General features: G+C 47.4%; 1 protein-coding gene across 2 annotated transcripts in view; it reads left to right on the plus strand.

Moving 5' to 3' along the window:
• DIPK2B (divergent protein kinase domain 2B) overlaps positions 1-14,808 on the plus strand; it is a 50,882-nt gene extending 36,074 nt beyond the window's left edge. Inside the window, exons 3-6 of one of the 2 annotated variants that reach the window (XM_067724699.1) lie at positions 2,391-2,472; positions 6,218-6,391; positions 9,412-9,700; positions 10,978-14,808. In XM_067724699.1, coding sequence (XP_067580800.1) covers positions 2,391-2,472; positions 6,218-6,391; positions 9,412-9,700; positions 10,978-11,318 — 886 coding nt within the window. In that variant the 3' untranslated portion in view covers positions 11,319-14,808. The remainder of the gene's footprint in view (positions 1-2,390; positions 2,473-6,217; positions 6,392-9,411; positions 9,701-10,977) is intronic. The other variant, XM_067724698.1, reaches the window with a different exon arrangement.
• Positions 14,809-17,792: the final 2,984 nt, after the last annotated feature.

The raw sequence follows: 17,792 nt of genomic DNA on the forward strand, positions 1-17,792 counted from the left end.
AAAGAGGGGGAAAAAATCCATCTACTGAAGTTGGAAAAGAACCGTGAGCTGTTTCTCTTAATAACATAAACCAAACAGGGATTTTCATGGTTTTGAATACAATGCAGCTTGAAGACATATTTGGGAACTTTGCGGTTAATTATCCACAACTGATACAGTTATTGAATCGTCATTGTTCTAATTAGGACACACTGATTAACTAGGATACATAATTAACCTAAACCCTGCTTCACAAGCATATTTAACAACTAAATCATGTGAAAAGTGTTGAGGTGTGCAACCAGAAAGAACTCACAGGTTTATTAGCACTAGAACTTTCTCTTCTCCCTGGGTGCTAGGAGAGCTTGATAAAAGTAAATTCACTCAAAGTAAAAACTCATTTGTTCAAGATTTCCCTCAGCTTTCCAAATTGAGCTGGCCAGGGCAACCTTCTTAGCGGAAAAGCTAACTTCCAATCTTTTTTTTTCTTCTGGCATCACTACATGTGTGTATTCGCACATCCCCACATAGAACAATGGTGGCCTCTGTGGGCAGCAACATGAACTTTTTTTTTTTACTTTCACACTGTACAGTTCCATAGTATTTGAATATCTCACAATGAACACGCCCATGATGGCCAACTTTGGAAACGTCTATCCTCTTGGTGCATGGAAAAAAGTACACGGGCTAACCATTCTCTACAGTCAGTGTGGGCACCGCCTGTGTCCTGATCCATTGATGGGGAAGATGGTGGTAGCCCTTGGAAAGGGTAAGGAGGGGAATAAAGTGACTGGAGTTAGCACATCTGCTATCTTTAGAGGTGTGCCGTAATTTGCAAACATAATTTTTATTTGCCTAATTTTTATGTTCTTTAAAGCCTTAGAACAAAAGAACAGATTCTATCTGAGAAGTGAAAATTAATTCTCATTTCAGCATGAAGCTCTTCATTAGTTGGATATGTCCTTGGAAGGAAGGTCAGATTCCTGAATCAAACCGTGCCTTGTTAGCACTGTGACCTCAGCTTGCTGACTTCCAATCTTAAAGGAAAGCCGACTTCTTAGATTTCTCTTTCTAAGAGCAGCTAGTGTTCTTTCTTCTACATATTTTTTTTCATCAGAAAAAGTGTATTCAGTGATGGTAAATCTTTGCTTTGATTTTCTTAAATAATATAGGCTATATTCTCTGTGGTGTGCAATGTACCCTTGTAGCTTATTTTATACCTAATAGTTTGTACCTTTTAATCCCCTACCCTTATATTGCCCTTCCCTCCTTCCCTCTCCCCACTGGTAACTGCTAGTTTGTTCTCTATATCTGTGAGTCTCCTTCTTTTTTGTTATATTCACTAGTTTGTTGTGTTTTTTTAATTCCACATATAAGTGATAAATCATATAATATTTGTCTTTCTCTGTTTGATTTATTTCACTTAGCATAATGCCCTCCAGGTTCATCCATGTTGCTGCAAATGGCAAAATTTCTTTCTTTTTTATGGCTGAGTAGTAATCCAGTGTGTGTGTGTGTGTGTGTGTGTGTGTGTGTGTATATATATACTACTTCTTTATCCATTCATCTATTGATGGACATTTAGGTTGCTTCATAAATGTTTGCCTTTTGAGTAGCATTTGCTTTGTGGAAACAGCTGAAAGTCATCCAGAACCAAGTGGGATCATTAATATGGGAAATGAACTTGAGGATAATGTGCACTAATAAGCAGCATGATCTTTAACAAGTCACCTCCCTTTCCTGGTCCCTACCTTAGTATTCTCATCTGGAAAATGGGAGCATTTTACTAGATCACTTGATAATGCAGTCTACCATTTGCATTGGCCAGCACGAGCTGCGAAATTTAATGTCACTGCATTTTCCACAAACTGTTTAAGCTTTTTTAAAATCAATCACTTTAAATTTCCAGGAGAGTCACAGGGCAAGAGAAAACTAAAAGCTAAAAGTCCCTGTGTATGCCGGGATAATGTCTGTGAAAGGCTTGCCATATGGCCTGACACTTAGAACTTCCAGAAAGTGTTACCCTCCTTTCCCCAACTGTGTCCTGCCAACCATGGTTTCAAATAGTGATCACCACAGAGGCTTCTGCGTCAGCCCTCCACATGCAGCTCCCTTGCCACCCTCCGGAATTCACCAACACACAGGACCACTGGGAATGGGCTGTGTGTGCCCCACGTTCTGTGATGGCAGGCGGTCAAACCCCAGCCGAGATGCTGTCTCCCTGCTGCCATCTTCCACTTCCAATGGGACCCTCAAGCTGGACAGATCTCACCCATGGCATGGAACTTAAGAAGGACTAGGGCAATTCCGGGTAGGTTACTGAAGACCCACATGAATTCTAAGTTGTGGTCTGCTCTGAGGAAAGCCCCCTCCTGCTCTCTTGAACTCTCTTATCTCTCTCTGGCTTCTAGGGAGGAACAACAAGCACAGTTCTCTCCATCAGAGTCACAGAATCATATGTCTAGACAATTTAACTTTCACGCTTCTGTTCCGGTAAGAACACTTTAAATGGGGACACCACTGATTGCTGGTGATTTTTTTGAGAAAACACATGACAGGATGTAGATAAAAGCCAACCGAAGGTCAAACAGCTCATTGGGGAAGTTACTTCTCGTGTACTCAGATTTCACTAGAAGCTTCAAAAGTGAAAGCAAAGCTAGATTTCCATCTCAGTTGCTGTTGTTTCCGCACAGAACAAGTGCTTTTCCCTTGGCACCAGTGTATGTGTGTGTATATATTATATATATGTAATGTACATATGGTATTATGATAATATATTACACAAAAATACAATATTAATAATTTATTAACCAATATTAATAAATATAGTATAAATGTTAATATAATAAATTTTATATAAAATAATAATATGCAATATAATTATATATAACATATAATACTATATGATATATATGTATGTGTGTATATATGTATGTATACATATGTGTGTGTATATATATAACAGATTTATTTCAAGGAATTGGCTTATGAGATTGGGGGACTGGCAAGTCCAAAATCCATAGGACAGGCCAGCAGGCTGGAGAACCTTGTGCAGGACCTGATGTTATAGTCCACAGGTGGAACTTCTTCCTCCTCAGGGAAACCTTAGTTTTGCTCTTAAGGCCTTTCAACTTCTTGGATCGGGCCCATCCACATTATCAAAGATAATCTCCTTTACTAAGTCAACTGACTGTAGATGTTAACCATCTCTACAAAATACCTTCACAACAACACCTAGATTAGTGTTTGATTGAACAACTGGGCACCATAGCCTAGCCAAGTTGACACATAAAACTGACCATCACAATGATGTACCCATTAAATTTCATTGACTGCTTTATAAACTATTAGAGATTGAGGTGGAGAAGCGTGACAATCTCTCTCAGTACCACCGTGCACTGAAGACCCCTGTGAGGTGACAGTGCAGCAGAGCAAAAGCCCAGTCACTTGCACCACACCGTGAAGACCTTGACCCACTGGCTGGTTCCCTAGGGATGTCACCAGACAGGAAATGCAAGGATGAGGAAACCGGGCATGAGAGAGGGAGGGGCAACAGAAGGCCAGTGTTTGGTTTTCCTTTTGTCTTTCATTGGAAGATGGTGAGTTAGCCCTGTTGCCCATGTATAGAGAAGGGAGTAGTGATTTGGAAACTCCAGAGCAATGGGCAATCCCCAGAAAGTGTGTATTTCCAATAAAATAATGAATCATTATTTTATTGGAAATGTTTGGTTTCCTAATTCTGTTTGCCATTGGCCAATATCACTGTGGGCTTGCACTTGGCCAGCACAAACCAAACAGGAGTAGATGCAGCCCCACTCTGTGAGTGGGACCTTGGGAAGCAGCTGCCTCCACCATAAAGGGAGATTGGGGTACCAGATGGGTTTAGAGCCTCTTCCAGCTATAGTTCTAGAGACGGCCCAGAACCTTCTCAGCAAATATACCAGTTATTTATTGCTGAGTAACAAACCACTTCAAAACCAGGGGCTTAAAACAACAGGAATCATCAGTTTTGCTCACAAATATTCAATCTGGGCAGGGCTTGGTAGGAAGGCTCACGAGGCTCCACGTGGCATCAGCTGGGGTGGTTCAATACAGCACTGGAGGACCCATTCCCAAAATGGCCAAGTCATGTGTCTGGCAAGTTGGAGGTTGACTGTCAACTAGGCACTCATCTGGGTGAGAGCTAAGGGTCTTGCTTTCTCTCCATGTAGCCTGGGTTTCTTTACAGCATGCTGGCTGGGTACAAGAGAGAGCCAAGTAGAAGCTGTATCTCCTTTCATGGCCAAGGCTCAGAAGTCATACAGCATCACTCCCATAAGCATTCCAGTCACTAGAGTCAACAAAGCCAGTCCATACTCTAGGGGAAGGGAATTAGACTCCACCCTCGATGGGAGGAGTGTCAAAGAGTTTGTCAACATGTTTTAAAATCACCTCCACAAATGATACCTCTGGTGTCCACCCTCATGTTGGGTACTAGCTCTGACACCTCCTTTTTCCTTGGCCCCCTCCCCCATTCAGCCGATCACCAAGACTTGTAGATTCTACTACCCTCAAATCTTTTCATTCTCTCATCTCACACCTGGACCATTGCATCTTCTTAACTGATCTTCCTGCCTCCATTCTTTTCTTCTGTGACATTTAGGATTAGACTCAGCTGCATGTGACAAAAAATCCAAGTAACAGTGGCTTAAACAAGATCAAAATATACTTTTCTTTTACATTAAAAAAAACTGATACATAGCTGTCCAGGGCTGATATAGTGGCTCTGGGATTGTCAGAGATCCAGGCTACTTTCATTTTTCTGCTCCACAACCCTTAGCATGCCCTGGTCCAAGATGGCTGCCCAAGCACCAGCCATCACTTCCACATTCCAGTCAGGAAGGAAGAAGGAGTAAAGAAGGATACACCTGCTCCCTTTAAGGACCTTTCTCAGAAATTTCTACTTATATCTCATTGACCAGCACCTAGTCACGTTACCACACCTAGCTGCAAAGGAAGCTGAGAATGGAATCTTTATTCTGGGCAGTCATATGCGTCACTAAGGTTTTTGTACAGCTTGTTGCCTCTGCACAGATACCCTCCCACCCTCTTTGCATGCTAACTCTACCCTTGCTTCAGGCCTCCTCTTAGACTTCACTGTCTTCCAAGAAGTCTTTGAGGGGCCCACAAATATGTTTTGATTTCTTTTAAAATCGTAAGAAAAACTCGATCTTTTAGATCCAAGAACATGTTTGAATATATAATATTAAGGCATTTGTACCAATGCAGTTGTAAAATATCATTTTTAGTATTTTTTATGGAGGAAGGGGCCCATGAAGACAAAGGATTTTGGAGGTGCCAGCGCCTCCAAAAGTTCTGGTGTTGCCCTGCTCCTGTGGGCTCCCATATCTCCCTGACCTCACACCAGTCATAGCTCCCTCTGCACCACGTCGTAACTGCTGGGCATTTGATGGTCTCCCCCGCCCGACAGGCCTGGGAGGGCAGTGTCGACTGTGGTCCCCTTTGCATCTGCAGTGCCTCAAATACAGTCTGGTCCTTGGTAGACTCCCTGCAAATGTTGGTGGGTGAGTGAATGAATGAGTGCTCTGAGCTCACCCAGCTACAGGGTTACAACCCCGGTAAAGATAAGGATGCAGGTCCTACCTGGCTCCACCTACCTGCCTCTCACCTGGTGTACTGTCTTAGTACAAATACTAGGTATGTGTGACTTGGGGAACTCAATCTCTCATGACCAAGTGACCTCCCAAAGGCCCCACCTCCTAATACCATCACACTGGGGATTAGGGTTTCAACATATGAATGTGGTGGGGTGTGGGGAAGGCAAACATGTAGTTCATATCAGGTTCAAATCCTGAATCCAGCCCTTCCAACACCTACCTACACTCTGCAGACTTCCAGTTCCTCAGTTGCAAACTGCGGGTGGAGACACAGGGTCTCCAAGGCTCCAGCTGCTTGCTAGGGATGCACTGCCTGCCCAGTGCCTGCCTCCCCTGACCCCAGGACTGCTCAGTCCCTTCTCGACTCCCGCCCTCCCTCACATAGCCTGCCCAGGGCCCTCCCACTACACCCTCCAGGGGTACTGTGCTCCATAACCCCCCCAGACCCCCTCAGGGCCTAGTTGGTCCCCCACAACCCCGCGATCTCCCCCAGTAGCAGGGCCTGCCCGTGCCGGTCCTGCCGGCGCCCACGAGCACTCAGCACAGTTTCCTCCTCCCGGAATCTCTCCCACCTGCTGCAGGGCCTGCCCAGCCCCCTCTTGCGCTGCCCGTCACAGCGACTCCTGGATCGCGTGGTCCGGCGCTATGCGGAGGTGGCTGACGCTGGCAGCATCTTCATGGACCACTTCACGGACCGCGACAAGCTGCGTCTCCTCTACACGCTAGCTGTCAACGCCCATCCCATCCTCCTACAGGTATGCAGGGACCCCCGGCCCCGGAAAGCCCGTCCAGGGAGCGGGTTCACTTCTGGCTCCGAGGGAGCAGGCCCTGGGTTGAGCTGTCTCTGCCATCACTGCACACCTTGGGGCCACCAACCCACATTAGTACCTTTGTGGCATTTAGTAAATATGTGTTGGCTTCTGCAGTGGGGAAGTGCTGTGGTTGCTGCAGAGGAAAGAGGTGTGGGAGCTGGGGTGGAGGGGTGGTGGGGAATGGCCACTTTCACGGCCAGAGGCAGCCCAGAAGGGCTTTGTGGAGGAGGGCAACTTTGACCAGGTGTCTCAAAGATCAGTACGAGGGGCTTCCCTGGTGGCGCAGTGGTTGAGAGTCCGCCTGCCGATGCAGGGGACACGGGTTCGTGCCCTGGCCGGGAAGATCCCACATGCCGCGGAGCGGCTGGGCCCGTGAGCCATGGCCGCTGAGGCTGCGTGTCCGGAGCCTGTGCTCCGCAATGGGAGAGGCCACAGCGGTGAGAGGCCCACGTACAGCAAAAAAAAAAAAAAGAGGGGGCAGGAGACGAAGAGAGGGAGGAGAAAGAGGCAAAGAAGAAGGTGCAGGAAGGGGAGGGAGTGGAGGAGGAGGAAGCCCCACAACAGTTAATAATAATTAGTATTGTTATTAATTATATTATATTATAATTATTTATAATATTATATCTACTTTAATAACTATAATAATTATATCGAGATTATATTTTAATTACCTGTAGTATTGTGTTAATATTAATCATTCTAATTAATAATTATATTGGTTATTATGATTATTTATAAATAAATATAATTATTTATAATATAATTATTATTTTAATATTATTTATACTATATTATTTTGTTCTAATTATTTATAATATATTTAATTCTAATTGTTTATATTATTAAAATTATTTATGAGATATTATATAATATATAATTACTTTTTTTTTTTTTTTTTTTTTTTTTTGCGTTACACGGGCCTCTCACTGTTGTGGCCTCTCCCATCGCGGAGCACAGGCTCCGGACGCGCAGGCTTAGCGGCCATGGCTCACGGGCCCAGCTGCCCCACGGCACGTGGGATCTTCCCGGACCGGGGCACGAACCCGTGTCCCCTGCATCGGCAGGCGGACTCTCAACCACTGCGCCACCAGGGAAGCCCCATATTATTTTTATATATAATATATTAACTATATATTATTGGCCAAAGGTATGATGGCTAAGTACATAATAACAACTCATTTCTTGAGCACTAGCTATGTGCCAGGCACTGTGTTGAATGTTTTACATCATTATCTCATTTAATGCTCACAACTCGACAACCCCACAGGAATATTATAATTGTCCCCTCTTCCAGATGAGGTAAGTGGAGCCCAGAGCTGTGAAGTGACTTGGCCACAGTCCGTTAGCCAGTGTCAGCAATGGAACCCAAACCCAGAGCTGTCTGACTTCAGGGTCCACGCTCTTCCTGCTAAAAGCTGCCTACTAACGTTGGCATTTGAAATCCTAGAGGAGAAGAAGGAATTGCTGGTTTTCCTTCACGTTCAGAGGCCTTCTTCTCCAATTGTCCTACACTTAGTGGCCAAGGCAGGTGACCTGGCTGCTTCCAGCCCTGGCTCCTGAGAGGTCTGGGCTGGGAGTCTCCATCCACCCTGAGCTCCGCCCAGGAAGGGCGTGGCGTCGATCTGCCCCCAACCCCGGGATGACTCGTGGCCGCACATTTAGACATCGCCAGGGGGCCGGGGGCCTCTCTGCATGGCACACAGTGGAGAGGCCCCAGTGGGCGGGGCGGGGACAAGAAAAGGTTCTTCACAACATGGTGAGCGGGTTAAAATGGCAGAAGGCCACAGAAAATCATCAGAAAGGGGGATGACTTTGTTTTTTTAAGAAGGAAAATGAGGAAAAAAAGTGTTAATATTTATAGTTTCTGTCATTTCTCCCATAAAGAAACACCATTCTAGATATAGCTGCCTCAGTAAATAGTCAAAAAAAAAAAAGCTAGGATATTCCCTCCACTCTTTTTTTTAAATTGAGATATAGTTAATTTACAATATTGTGTTAGTTTCAAGTATACAGCAAAGTGATTCAGTTTTATATATATATTCTTTTCAGATCCTTTTCCCTTATAGGTTATTACAAAATATTCAGTAGAGTTCCCTGTGCTATACCGTAGGTCCTTGTTGTTTATCTATTTTATATATAGTAGTGTGTATATGTTAATCCAAAACTCCTGGAGCTCTTACAAGGAGACAGAGGAAACTGGGTAGAGCTGTGTGCTTCCCTAGACCAGTGTTAGGCTGTCAGAACGTTCCAGTCAGTTGGGGAGTCTCTGTGAGTGTGTAATTACCCCAATCAGGCAGATTTGCCCAGGACCACGCCCAGGGCCAGTGCAGCAGTTCCCAAAACTTGAGTCACCCAAGGGTCACCTTCATAATTTTTGCCCTATCCCAGAATCTACTGCCTGCACTGTTATTTTTTTAAATATTTTCTTTAAATCAGCCTTAAGTTGACCCTCTTTTTTTTCCCCCCATAACCTCTTCCTAAGCCGTGATGTCTGTGAAATCTGAAATGCTAGTCATATTTCTTCAACTATACAACTCTTCAAATAAACACATTTCCCTGAAGCCTGAATACCCTCTAAAATTGTAGCAAGGGCATCGACATTCTCTTACCTCACTTGGGGCAACTTTGTTGAAATGCAATCTACAATATGGAAAGAAGAGCTCCCTTTTCTGAATCCCTCCATCAACAATGGAATAAAAAAGTGGGGGTGGGAGGGACGGGGGGAGCAAGGTATTGCCATGTTCCAAGAGGTATAAACAAGGTTAAGGGATGCTTTGCTGACGTGTCTTGAGACGTTGGGTACCTGAGTAAGGCTGATATTTCTGTCTGCTCTTGGAGAGAGAGAGAGAGAATGAGAGAGAGGGAGGGAGGGAGGGAGGGAGGGGGAGAGAGAGAGAGGGAGGGAACTGTCTCAGGAGGTTTTTCTCTCTAGTCCTCTAATGCCTCCTCCTCTCGCTTGGCAGATCTTCCCGGGCGCCGAGGGATGGCCACTGCCCAGGTACCTGGGCTCCTGCGGCAGATTTCTGGTCAGCACTAGCACCAGCCCGCTGCAGGAATTCTATGGTGCACCCGCAGACCAGGCGGCCGACCTGGCCTACCAGCTCCTGGGTGTCCTGGAGTCCCTGAGAAGCAACGATTTGAACTACTTCTTCTACTTCACCCACGTGGATGTGGACATGTTTGGCATCTTCAACAACGGGCATCTGTTCATCCGGGATGCCAGCGCACTGGGCGTCATCGACAGGCAGGAAGGTACCCAGCATGGGCCTGGCTGAGCAGCTGTCAGAGGGGAAGCCAGGGTGACAGGCGCTAGGGAGGGGTGACAACGGGGCCTGGGGGTGGGGTGTGGCTCACACCACTGGGCCTCGCCAGTCTCCCTGTGTCATAGTGAGAGCAGCCCAAGTTTGGGACGGGAGAGAGTCCCTCTCCCCGTTTTAAGTCTCTGCTCCAGCTCCAAAGGGGAACCGGACTTGACCTTGTCAGTACAGGAGGAGGAGATTTGCACTGTGCTATGGCCCCAGCTTCACCCTCTGAGGGCACTGCCGTTGTCCGATTGGGTCTGTGTGGTGCGGGGACATACATCTCCCCCTCAGAGCCTTTCTCATCAGATGCTTTATCTGAACTATCTGGCTGATTCAGTGGTACATTTTGCAATCCATCTGGGCACCTTTGCTTTTTATAAAGTTTTCAAATTGAAAAACATGGCACCGAATGAGGTGTATGAGTGAATCGTGTTTTTGATGATGTGCACAGGCTCATCCAGGGTTCTAGAACCCTTTGAACATCGCAGTCTGTAATGGTGACTAGATATTCTGAGCCCAATAGTAGGACAGAGGATTTTAATTTCCAATTTCTGATTTTGTTTATATGAGAACGCCTACAAAGATAGACCAATTAAACCACGCTTACTCATGTCCTGATTTGCCTTTCTCAAGAAGAATCAAATGAGAAGTGGGGCTGATACCAGAATATTCGGGAATGTGAACCGCTGAATAGCAGTCCCCCTACAACCCACGGAAGGCATATTCTGGATTACCTGTTCTTTCTCCCAACTTTGTGTTTAAAGAGGGCACATGAAACCGGCCCTAGGAATTTCCTGAGCTCCCTAATTCAGTCATAATAATGGGAGAATCACGATATGCATGACAGCCTTGCAATTAGAAGCCCAAGTTCTGGTAGGAAGAAGTGCGTTTTCCATCCCCAGGCCTCATCTTTTTTTTTTTTTTAATTTTTTGGGTGGCATGCAGGCTCTTACTTCCCCGACGAGGGATCAAATCCGTGCCCCCTGCAGTGGAAGCACAGAGTCTTAACCACTGGACCGCCAGGGAAGTCCCAGGCCTCACCTTATTGTAGCCAAGAGAGTTCCCCCCAGGGTCTCATCAGGTGCCATTGTGTCCCTGAGCCCTAAATCTCCTGGTGACAGGAGATGCTAGGAGTCTGAACCACTTTGCCCAGCAATTCTCATTAGTGATGCCTTCCCGCAAGGAGAACAGGTTGTAGGGTGTGTGATGTCTTCCATTCTCTTGTAGGCAGCCAAGCGGCCTCCAGGGCGGGAGAGAATAAAGACATCTTCAGCTGCCTGGTCTCTGGCTGCCAGACCGAGCTGCCCTCCTGCGACACCATCCCTGAGAAGCAGAGCCTGGTGCTGGTGTGTGGCCAGGTGCTGCCCCCACTTCTCCAGGCCAAGTTCCCGTCCCCGCTGCAGGAGGAGATAGACGCCGAGCTCGCTCGCTGTGGGGAGGGAACCCGGCCAGACCCCGAGGTCCTCCAAGCCGCCAGCCGGCTGAAGGACATCTTGAGGCCCCTGAGAACCTGTGACCCCAGATTTGCCTACCGCTACCCAGACTGCAAGTATAATGATAAGTTCTGAGGGGCTGGAGCCTTGCTGGCCTCCGGGGACCACTTCCTTGGAACTTCCGCTGCCCGCTCGCTTGCTGCACGGTTGAAAGAAGCTGCTCCCTTTTAGACACTGGGAGAAAGGTACCTTTGTTTCCCAGGGAGAAAGGAACATGCCAAACATCAGAGGGCAGTCATGCCATCGGGTGGCATGATTACCCCCACTGGCTGGGTCACCGTGGAAGAGCCCAAGGGTGGGCATCGGAAGAACCAGGTGTGGATGCTCACTCGGCCTCTTTGAGCCTCATTTTTCTCTCTTCTCCACCAGACTCTTGAGTTAGTGCAAAAACACAGAGATATGAAGGGCCAGGGACACGTGCTCCCTCCCCCCAGCCCAGGTGGTTACAAAGAATGTTCCAGAAGCATGCATGGCCAGGGCAAATGTGACAGAGCCGTGGAGGTCAAAAGGCTGGCACGGAGGGAAGACTGTACCCCTGCCCTAACCCTCCTGCTACGCTCCCCGCGCTGCCACAGGGTGAGGAGACTGCAGGACAAGGGGACACGTGGACGGAAGGCCCTTCTGTCCCAGAAGTGTCCAGAGAGGCACTTCATGGTGTGGGAAGGAGCCAGGGGTAAGAAGAGAAGAGGGCTGGGCTGGGGGCCAATGTGTTTGTCCAGGTCCTCTGAGAACCAGGTGTCAAGACAGGATTAAATGGGCAAGGATTGTATCAACATTAAGGAAGATGCCTGGCGGGGGGGGGGGGGGGGGGGGGAGGAAAGGAGGAGGGAGCCGGAGAAGGCTGGGAGAGCCATCAGGCCGGGCTGTAAGGTTGACCCCTCCCTCCCCCAAGCAAGGGCAAGAAGGTCAGGTTGGGGCATCCCAGACTGCCATCTGCACAACCGAAAGAAGCTTCAGCGAGACCGTCAGGGTGTCCTCGAGGCAAAGCCAGCCATCAGAGGAGCTTCGCAAGAATGGAGAGCCCTTATATTCCTGTGGCAGGGAACAGCCCGTGGGAAGCGTGGCCTCAGCCCAACCGCAAAGATGGATTTCAAAGCACAGCGCAGGGCGCTTAGCCAGTTCTGCTCCCTGGGGCAGAAGGTCTGTGAGTTCGAAGATTCTCATTGTAGCCACAGCCGGGAACCAGGGCCAGCTCTCTCCACACCGTGGCCTCCAGGGCAGGACTCTTAAGTAGTCTGAGAATTTTCATTCAAACTTGGCCTTACAGGTCATTCTAAAAATAGTTTTTCAAGGTCAGCCAACGGAATATATTTTATTCAGCAGTTTGCTTTATGTCTTTAAAATGTTTAGCCCCGTGGTATGTGGGTCTCCGTGCATACTCCTGCCCGGGCCCCTCAAACATTAGTGGGGCTTCCTTGGACCTTTGCCCAGCCTCCCTGCCAGCCCTCCACCCCCCAGGCACCTCTCAGTCGGCTTCCTCTTTTCTACCTCTGAATCACCACCTTTAAGGTCAGAGTGCCTGGCTTAATAGGCTTCACGCTGCAGACGGGGAAACTGAGGCTCAGGGAGGAAGAGTGACTTGCTGGGATAGTTCCAGAACTCCTGCTACCCGTCCAGGCTCCTCTTGCCTTCCCCTTCAGCCTCTGTCCTGCCCAATTCTGGTCCCTCCACTCACATTTAAAGAGTAGCCAAGGAAAGTCCTGTTCGGTGGTACACCGCGGTGCGGTTGGGAGTTCCCTTTTGACTGCTCTGGGCACTACCTCTGGGGCAACTGTAACAGTGAGGATGCCAGGCCAAGCTTCTGGGAGGGCAAGCTTGGGCTGCCTGAGAGTCTTTGAGACAGCTGTTTCCTGGCTTGGTCTGGAGAGCGAGGATTGACCATCCTTCCCAACACCTTGCTTTTTGAGCCCAGTGAAATTGATCTTAGACTTCTGGCCTTCCGAACTCGGAGAGGATAAATTTCTATCGTTTTAAGCCCTCACTGTGGAGTCATTTGTTATAGCAGCCACAGGAAACAAACACATACCCCGAACTCTTAGTGTCTGCTTCCAGAGAACCCAACTTGCAATGCTCCCCAGCTCCAGTCTATTGTGATGGATTCAAAAGCCAGACCCACCAGGAAGGAGTGTGTTATGCGTCCATAACCAGGGCTGGGGCTTGGACGGTTCCGTTCCTCCACTGACTAAGTCCTGGGCATCATTGAAGACCCTGAGTCCTACCTTGACCCAAAGCTTTTCCTGACAGCCCAGCTCCCAGCAAGCCTTTTCTGAATCCTACCTCTGTACCCCTGAACCCCAGGCCCGCACCCATTTGAGTCTAACCTCAAGGGTATTCCAGAGAGATCTGTGCTCCGCCTTCCCATCCAGCTGGGAGCTCCCTGAAGATGCTAGTGGCACAGAGCTCTTTGTATTCCCCGTAGCAACCAGCACAGGGCTAGGCACAGAGCACGTGCTCAGAAAATATTCTTGCTGAGAATAATGACTGTGTTTTTCAATCCTTTTTCTTTTGTGCTCTTCATACACCATGTGCTTTAGACTGATTTATTGTGTCCCCCGCAAAAATTCATAGGCTGAGATCCTAACCCCCAATGTGATGGTATTTGGAGGTCATGGGGGTGGAGCCCTCATGAATGCCCTCATAAAAGAGACCCCAGACAGCTCCCTCACTCCTTCCGCCATGTGAGGACACAGCAAGAAGGTCCTGGCTATGAACCAAGAAGCTTGCTCTCTCCAGACACTGAGTCTGCCAGCCCCATGATTTTGGACTTCCTGACCACCGGAACTGTGAGAAATAATTGCTGCTTATAAGCCACCCAGTCTGTGGTATTGTTACAGTAGCCCAAACGGACAAAGACACCATGTTGAACATATACAAGCCGCAGCCATGTCCTCGAGAATAGCTCTTTCCCCTCAACAGCCAGGAAACAAGTGAGTCAACACTCAAGAGACCTAGCCATCGTACTATGTTCTCATCCCCCTGGAATCTAATTGGAGGCATTATTTTTTCTGCGTTTTGCCAGCTACTGTCTTTCTGCCTGCAGGACCGGCTGCATAATTTGTGGGACCCCCTGCAAAATGAACACGTGGGGCCTCCTGTCACTGAGAATTGCAAGATGGGGCCAGCAGAGTGTTAAACTAAGTGCAGGCCCCGTACGACTGTACGTTGATGCCCACGAAGCCAGCCCTGGGTGCCTGCGAATACTAATTAACCTCTGTGTAGAGGGTTCTTGGAGTTTACTGGGGTCTCACTTGATCTCCACAACCAAGGGGAGTATCTGTGGAGCCAGAGGTGATATAAAATATTTAATAACCATCATGGCAAAGGAACTGACATAGGAGAACAGACTCCATTGGCTTCAGCTGTCAGCTCAGCATCCCCACAGCCCTGCGGGCAAGTCCTACTTTTCAAACAAGGAAACTGATTCAAGCGATTTGCTCAAAGTGACAATTTTTAGGTCTCCTGCTTTCCTAGTCCTCCCCTGTAGCATCTAACTTCTGCCTATAAGTGATTGCATGAGCCTGAATGTTTCCTCTAGAGCTAAAATAAATACTTTGTTGGATTTGTATTCATTTTGAAAAGGTCTAGAGCCCTGGAATCAGACAGACCTGGCTTCAAATCGTGACTCTGCTGGTTACTGTGTAACCCTGGGCAAGCTGCTTAACCTCTCTGAGTCTCTCTTTCCTCACTCATAAAAAGATGAGGAAAAGATTTACCCTTGCAGGGTTATTATCCTATTTAAATAATACACTGTTTCTCAAGAGCCTGGCACATACGGGCGTTCTATATTTAATGGTAAATGTAGGGCAAGAGCAGAGGGCTTCCTGGCAGAAAGGGCTCCTCACACAGCCAAGGTGAGTGCTGCAGCCTCTCTGGAGGGACGCTGATCTCTGTCCCAAAGCTCTGCTCCAGACCAAAGGAACCACCAGGCTGCCGCAGGCTGCCAGACAGTCTGACTGGGGCCATTTTTCTTCCCTCCCGCTCTCCAGACTCTGGGATGATCATGAATGGCAGCCGGGCAGCCACTACACTCGCCTCCACAGCCTAGGTCTCCACCAGGCTCAGGAGGGAATCCTCCTTGAGCAGGTAACGTTGGGATCCTTGGGAAGTCCACCCGCGCTTAGTATCCGAGAGGTTCAAGTATCCCTCTTGGCCCATTGAAAGCTCACAGCTCACTGCCTGTGTGTGGTGATGTGGCTTTCCTGCCCACTTCAGGCCTGTTGCTCACATATATTGACACAGCTGAGCTCACGTGCACACAAGTATAGTCAGATCGGTCTGCAGCTCTTCACGTCATTTTTAAAAAATGGTTGCATCTGCGGACTGTGCGGGATGGTCAACACCCAGGCTGAGGGCCCTGATTTGCAGATGTAATGACCCTCTAAGAAGGCAACTTAGAGGAATAGGCCAGCAAAGGGGAGCTGAGCAACCAGTGACCCGCCCATTGGAGCTCTTTGTAGAAGCAGACAAGGAGAGAGAGCACCCCCAGCCCACTAGGGTGAGCAGGGCATCGTTTCAGGTCTGAGCTGCCTGTGGCAGCGCAGAGGGATCAGCGGCTCTGGAAGCAGACTCGTCCGCTTTCAGATCTTGTGCCAGCCTCTCTCACCAAAATTAGTACATCAAAGTTATTGATTGCAGCGTTGTTTGTCATTGCAAATACAGAAAACAACTTCAGTGCCCATACATGGGAGAGTGGTTGAATATACTGCAGTACATCCACACAAAGGAGTGCTATGCAGTTCTACAAATGAATAGGGAAGGTCTCTAGGAACTGACATGGGATGATTTGCAAGATATAGTATGACGTGAGGGAAAAAAAAGCTCACAAGGGTATTTATAGGATGCTGCCTTTCATGTAAGAAAGAAGAAGATATAAGAAAACACTTATGTATCCGTTCACCTGTGATGCAAAAAAAGATATACACACATACACACATATGTATGTGTGTGTGTATATGCATGTGTGGGTGTATAGATACATAGATCTAAAGAATAAACCAGGGGGCTTCCCTGGTGGCACAGTAGTTGAGAGTCCGCCTGCCGATGCAGGGGACGCGGGTTCGTGCCCCGGTCCGGGAAGATCCCACATGCCGCGGAGCGGCTGGGCCCGTGAGCCATGGCCACTGAGCCTGCGCGTCTGGAGCCTGTGCTCCACAACGGGAGAGGCCACAACAGTGAGAGGCCCGCGTACCACAAAAAAAAAATTTAAAAATAAATAAAGAATAAACCAGAAGCTAATGAGATTGGTTCCCTACAGGGGGTGGGTGTCAATGCAGTGGAAAGAAGAGAGGAATGGGAGTGGGGCAGCAGGGATGAGGGGGGAGTGAAACTTTTCTGAGCATGCCTTTTTGTATAACTCTGACTCTTAGAACCATGGGAATACCTCACACAACCCACAAATAAATAGTTAAGATCAACCAGGAGGTGGGTTGAACTAAAATGAAATACAAAGAATAACAGATGGACCCAACTGTATTACAAATGAATAAAATAACTACACAGAGGAACTAACTTAAGTAACTTGGAAACTAAGCCTTTTGACTACATAGTATAAGACGAAAAACATCAAGAAGTGTACACACACTTTAAAACGGTTAATTTTATGGTATGTGAATTTTACCTCAATTTAAAAAGAGAGAGGAAAGAAAGAACTATCCACAAAATCTGTGCTCTAGTCAGTAAATATTTTTCTCATGAAGATCTGGATTAGCAATTCCGAAACTAAGTTTTGAGCAAGTAGGTAAATATGTTGTGGATGGTGAGAGACGGGCTTCTCATGGCTCGAGAAAGGAGTTACAAGTCAAGAAAGAGGGAATTTTGTGTTCCTTCCAATTTTGAAGTCTGATGTTAGACTGGAACTGGAGGTATCACTATGAACTCAGGCTTTCTTTTTTTAAAAATTTTTATTAGAGTATAGCTGCTTTACAACACTGTGTTAGTTTCTACTGTACAGCAAACTGATTCAGCTATACACATACAGATATCCCCTCCCTTTTGGACTTCCCTCCCATTTAGGTTATCACAGGGCACTAGGTGAGTTCCCTGTGCTATACAGCATGTTCCGCTCAGTTGTCTATTTTATACATGGTACCAATAGTGTATATGTTTCAATCCCAGTCTCCCAATTCCTCCCACCCCACCCCTTTCCCCCTTGGTATCCATACATTTGTTCTCTACGTCTGTGTCTCTATTTCTGCTTTGCAACTAAGATCATCTATACCATTTTTCTAGATTCCACATATATGCGTTATTATACGATATTTGCTTTTCTCTTTCTGACTTACTTCACTCTGTATGACACTCTCTAAGGATTTCTCATATGTATGCACAATGCCCAAATAGCAGTCAGTGCTCACAAACGGTCCTCAATGGCAGACAGACATCAGAACCAATTGGCAAAATGCCCAAATAGCACTTCGTGCTCAAAAGAGGAGTTTGTCCGGGTGCACACTGGTGGACTTGGTCAGTCTTGGAGCTCATCAACTCATCCAGATGTATGTTTCCATCCCACCGCTCACATCACTAAGATGTGAGTGTACAGAAATATATTTC

The sequence above is a fragment of the Pseudorca crassidens genome, chromosome X, assembly GCF_039906515.1.
Source record: "Pseudorca crassidens isolate mPseCra1 chromosome X, mPseCra1.hap1, whole genome shotgun sequence".
Classification (NCBI taxonomy): domain Eukaryota; kingdom Metazoa; phylum Chordata; class Mammalia; order Artiodactyla; family Delphinidae; genus Pseudorca; species Pseudorca crassidens.